A 6000-nucleotide genomic window follows, 5' to 3' on the forward strand; every position below is an offset into this window, starting at 1 on the left:
ATAATTTTTTTTTCTTTCAATCAGCACTGATAAGAAGAAATTATTCTTAAGCACCAAATCAGCACATCAGAATGATTTCTGAAGGATCATGTGACACTGGATGCTAAAAATTCAGCTTTGCCATCACAAGAATAAATAACATTTTGAAATATAGTAAATTTACATTTATTTTTATATTGAATTTAAATTGTAATAATATTTCACAGTATTACTGTTTTGCTTTATTTTTGATCAACTAAATGCAGCCTTGGTGAGCACAAGTGACTTCTTTCAAAAAAAATTATTAAAAAAAAAAAAAAGTGTATTTCTGAAAAACACACAGGGCCCAGATAAGAAGAAAACACATATATCTGGTTCACACTGGTAGCAAAGAACTGGACTGAAGACAAAAGCAAAAACATCTTTGTGTGAATTTGGAAAGCAACCAATTCAAAACCCTCCCTTGTGTTTAATTAGAGCACAAACAGAGTACTGACCCATAAGGAGATCTTTAGCTCAGGTCAGCACACACCATAATGATGCCAAGTCCATCTTGATTGAAGAGGACCTGAAGGAGAATGTCAAAATTGTTTATTCTGAGTGTGCGAAAGAATATTCTAGAGTGATAGCGAATCACAAAGAAGCACTTCGTTAAAATTAAACTTGTGAGAGGCTGAACAACACAGAGAATCACATTAAAGCACATCCAGAACAAACGGTCCAATTTGGATTACGTCTGTAAACACCAGCCAAAATGAGCACTTGATTACGTTCTTTCAAAGGTTAAAAGCAAGGAACCTTCAAGAAATCAGGGTTGTTCATCAGAAAATCGAAGAGATGCGATTGTGTCCTTAACCCCCAGAAGGCTCTGCAATAAACCACAATGTTACATTTCTTAATCTGAGGGGACGGGTGAAACTGACAGGGCCAGAATGGTTCTGGTCTCATTGGAAAAATAATAGTCTTACAGCAGCCTGTTGTTGGTTATTTCTCCTTCATCCAAATCCAACACAACTGTAGCGAAATATCTGGAGACAACAACAGAGGAGAAGCAGATTGCAGACTGAAATTAAAAGCTTCATCTTTTACATTTTGCTTTTAAAAGAGACAACAGAGCATTTCTAAACCCAGTGGACTAAATCAGCCACAAGAATATCACTTTGAGAGAAGCAGACCCTCCACAATTCACTGCAGAGATCAGAGAAACATGCACTATATGCCATGTATTTGATGCTATTATATCTTGCCTGAATTTCAAACATATTAGGCAAGAAGAAAATGTTTGATGTAATAACAACTTTACAGTAAGTAACATGGTTTATGTGAAGTCATATATGACCAAAAGTAGTTTATTCAGTAATTAACTTATTCAGTGAGTGAGCCGATTTAGTCACTGACTCATTCAGGAGCCAGACAATTCATTACAAAACAACCAGCTCGTAAGAGTCATTTGTATATGGATATATTGGGTTGGCATATTTGCTGGTCCATGAAAACTAGTTCTCGATTCTGAACCCTACAAATAAAACCCAAACAATTTTTCAACAGCATGAATTTCAGTGTAATTGGCTGCTGCATATTTAAAAACAATATTTATCGGGGTTAACCATTCATTTGTTTGAAAATAAGGTCTGTATTCCAAAGGTCTCCTTCCTATGGTGGATGGAGAGGGCCTTTGGTCTCAGTACGTGTTCAGAGGAGGTCATCTGAGGCTCTAGAGATTTGTGTGAGTGTTATGGCACTGCTCACCGATGCTCTACAGCCCGAAGCACTTCCTGTCACCTCATCTCATGATTTCAGTATTCATACCCTGGACCATCCCTGCTGAATAAATACGGCTCACTGCAGCATCCTGCATACTAACAGCATGAGTGCAATCAGCTACAGGCGCCTTCACGTCTCTCCCTCTTTCCATGTCTCTCTGCAGGGGGCAGCAGGTAGAAGCTTTATTTTGCTGACTCTGTCGCTACAGCAGTGCTAGTGAAGACAAGTGATCCATCCACCACATTAACACCAGAGAAAGGTGGCAGTGAGACCTGATGGAACTGCTAAACTGCACCATGACATCAGCTCTGTCAAACTAGTGAGCAGCCAACTGACTATCTATCTATCTATCTATCTATCTATCTATCTATCTATCTATCTATCTATCTATCTATCTATCTATCTATCTATCCTAATCTAAAATTGTATTATATAATATATATAAGATGTATAAATTATATGAAATTTCTGTATTTAAAGTGTTTTGTGCATATACAGTAAAGACAAAATTGCTCTGTTGGCTGTGGAGTCAAGACATTTACAAATATGCTTAAAAGATGAATATGAGACAAAACTACAGAATGTCACATTTTATTATTGGGTGATTCAACACATAGATGTTTTACCAGCTAAGAAGTTCAGCACTTTTAGAGCTGAGGTGATGCTCTGACAATCTACTGTCCTCAGGAGAATTTGACACAGAATTACAGATGCTACACAGCAAGATGCAAACCTCTGATCAGCACCAAAAATAGAAAGGCAAGATTAGAGTTGGCAAAAAAGCACAAAAGGTGAGCCAGAAGAGTTTTGGAACTGTTTATGGACCGATGAGACAAAGATGAACCTTTATCTAAGTAATGGGAAAGCAAAGCTTTGGAGAAAAAAGGGAACTGCAAATGATCCCAAGCATACAGCTTCATCTGTAAAGCATGGTGGAGGTGGTGTCATGGCATGGGCATGCATGGCTGCCTCTGGAACAGGCCCTCTCAACTTTACTGATGACTTAATGTATGATGGCAGTAGCAGAATGAATTTGGAAGGCTACAAAACCATCTTGCCTACCAATATTCAAGAAAATGCCACCAGATTCATTGGGAAGTGCTTCATATTGCATCAGGACAATGACCCAAAACACCCTGCCAGTTCAGTCAAGGAATTTATAAGGGCAAAGAAATGGAAAGTCTTAGATTGCCCAAGTCAATCTCCAGATTTAAATCCGATTGAACATGAATTTCACCAGCTGGAGAGGAGAGTAAAGGCAGAAACTCCCCGAAACAAGCAACAATTGGAATTGGCTGCATTAAAGGCTGGGAAAAGCATTTCAAAGGATGAGACCAAGAGTCTGGTGATGTCTATGGGTCACAGACTCACTGCTGTGATTGTGCGCAAAGGATCTGCAACTAAATAATAGCTTTTAATCTTTTATATCTGCCTTATGTTCAACTGTCCCAATACTTATGCTCACATCAATGAGTGGGATGAACTCTAAAATTGCTGTTCTTTTTATTTGGTAAAACATGTATGTGTTGAAATGGATAATAATAAAATGTGACATTCTGTAGTTTTGTCTCATATTCATCTTTTAATCATATTTGCAAATTTCTTGACTCCACAGCCAACAGAGCAATTTTGTCTTTACTGTTCCAATACTTATGGAGGGGACTGTATATATAAACAAACACAGTATATATAATATTCAGAATATACTGTAATATTCTGAAATTAATACTGAAATTCAAATAAAATTTATATTTTTAAGGAAAAACCTCACAATATGTGTATGCATAATGACAAATATAACTAAATGTATACATCTTGGACCTCATAGCAATGCATTCTGGGATTACATGTGATTAGCCTAAACCGAGATATTTTAGGAGGCAGAATAACTGTGTGTGTAAAAAACATATGAAAGCAGGAGATATTGCTCTTTTGTCACTTCAACATGCTTCATTAAGCAGAATGTTCCCAGAATGTTCTACTTTGTTCCAGCTTGACAATTAATCCTCCAATTAATCAACCCCCCCAAAAAAAAGTGACTGCCACAGCAGTCGTTTTCTTTTCTCTCAAACAATCTGTATTTATTTTACGAACTCACTTTTACAGAGCAAGTACATCGTTCTCTCCTGCCCATGAGAGAGAGAGAGATTGCTGGAGTCTGATAAGCCTAGTGAGTTCCCGTTAAATGCTTATCGTAAAGGAGTGAATTAGCATTGCGGTGACGAGGGCTATTATCTGTGCCTGGTTCTTCTAGGCGTGGTAAAACATGCTTATCCCAGCAGTCTAAAGACAAATATTTGGCATAAAGATGGGTTGAATGGAAAGATGATAGAGGAGTTTAAAACACCATTTGTAAATATCAATAAATCTTTCTTATACTAATGCTTACTTAAGGAGTGTTCCAACTGACAGCGATTTGAAGTAACAAGGCAACTAGATGTTATTCATTTTCAATTAAAGTTGGTGATTTCAGGATTTCACATAAGACTGTTGCACATAGTTTAATTAATCAGCATATATTTTTAATTGCTGTTATATCAGTTGCTGAATAAAAATGTAAAAACATTTTAAATGTGTCTTTGTAAAATGCAGGGTAGTATTTCATTTCTTAATATTGCTGCAGCAGAATCTGAGAATGTGTTTCATAAATCATGACTCTAAACCTGCAGCTGGTGGGTCCATACAATGAAGCTGGCCTGAAAGTGTCTGAACACAGAACTATGCAGAGAGAACACAGAAACGCTTGCAATAGGAAATCCTTCAGGAGTAACCCATTTATGTAACATTCAAAGACAGACTCACAGCAAGTCTGTTTTTTTTTTTTTTTTTTAAAGAAAACGGTTCAAATAAAATTTGCAGTTGCCACAGTAACTGGTACTTAATGTGTCTTCAGCTGTGTCATGTGACAGAAACAGTTTTAGATCTTTGCAGAAATGCTGTCAATTCATGAAGTATTAAAGACACGACGGTAAGTCAGAACCCAAAAGAGGGATGTTTTACAGCTTCATGAACGACACCTATTGTACCATACTGCTTTCCATATTAACATAGTAACTTACTGCATACCATATTACTTTCACCCCAAAAAGTCAAAAACGTGCAAAGACTCCCTATCTCAGCTGCTTTTTTTACTGTATCCTAATATTAAACAATCAAGTCACGATACCACAGTTGGTCTAATTCCCAAAAGTAATTGACATGAAAATTCACTTGTAAAAATATCCAAATCATGTAAGAAAACCCATGTATGTTGCTGAAAATAAAAATTAAAGCTCTGTAAAAGCTACTCATTTTGTGTTAGACCTTTTCAGGACCACGGACTGCTCCTTAACATTCAAGCTCTTTTTCACAGCCACCAATTCAAATAACTGTATTGAACATAATTCAATTACAGTACAGGGTGCTGCAGCCGTATAAATGTCCAGATACTGTCAATTTCTATTCACCACAGACCCTGTTTTACTCATAAATTGAAAAACCCTTGGTGAATTAGTCTTTCGGGTTTTGACATCATGGCTGCAACACTCTTTAGACTGGGATGAAAAACATTTAAGACCATTCACACCAAGAATTTTAACTATAGTGACAACTATATTATCTTCCACACCAGTGGACAACAACTGTCTGTTTATAGCTTGCACTGTAGTTATATAGTCTGGTGCTTTAAATGCTTTTGCTCTTTAAAGCTAGGTAGATTCTGATTGGCATCTGATTGAAAAAAATTGTTCAGAAAGTGATTCTAATGATATTGTTTGTCGTTATTGTAATAGTGTTATAGTGATGTGGACCTGCCGATTTTCACAGAATTAGAACAATTATCAAAACTTTATAGTTACAGTTATTGTTGTCTTCCTTGGTATTTATGGTTCAGTTTTAGAGGATCAATGCACTAATAGCACTGCTAGATGTTTTTAATGCATCTAACATTTATAACCAAATTATTAAAGATCAAAAAGAGATTAAGAGATAAACAGCCCTGATCTCAATCATAAGATTTCCCATATCAAATTGGTCAAATATGTACAAAACATCTAGTATACTACCATGAAATGTTACTGTAAATATTGCTTGCAAACCCTTTTATGCCATCAAAATACACGGCTCCTTTTGAATGGACATGAATGAAGAAAAATAGATGCTGTACTTCCAGCAACTACCAGAAGGGGCGATCTACACTATGCTACAAAGCCAAACCTTGAGACCTTGATCTACTGCAAACACAAAGAGTGCGAAATTGCATATTCTGAAAAAGAGTAT

General features: G+C 36.5%; 1 protein-coding gene across 1 annotated transcript in view; it reads right to left on the reverse strand.

Moving 5' to 3' along the window:
- dlgap2a (discs, large homolog-associated protein 2a) overlaps positions 1–531 on the reverse strand; it is a gene marked incomplete at its 3' end in the record, with an annotated part of 50546 nt that extends 50015 nt beyond the window's left edge. Inside the window, exon 1 of the mRNA XM_079385583.1 lies at positions 477–531. Coding sequence (XP_079241709.1) covers positions 477–480 — 4 coding nt within the window. The 5' untranslated portion in view covers positions 481–531. The remainder of the gene's footprint in view (positions 1–476) is intronic.
- Between the last annotated feature and the right edge of the window lie 5469 nt (positions 532–6000).

This window comes from Barbus barbus, assembly GCF_936440315.1.
Source record: "Barbus barbus genome assembly, chromosome: 30".
NCBI classification, from domain to species: Eukaryota; Metazoa; Chordata; class Actinopteri; order Cypriniformes; family Cyprinidae; genus Barbus; species Barbus barbus.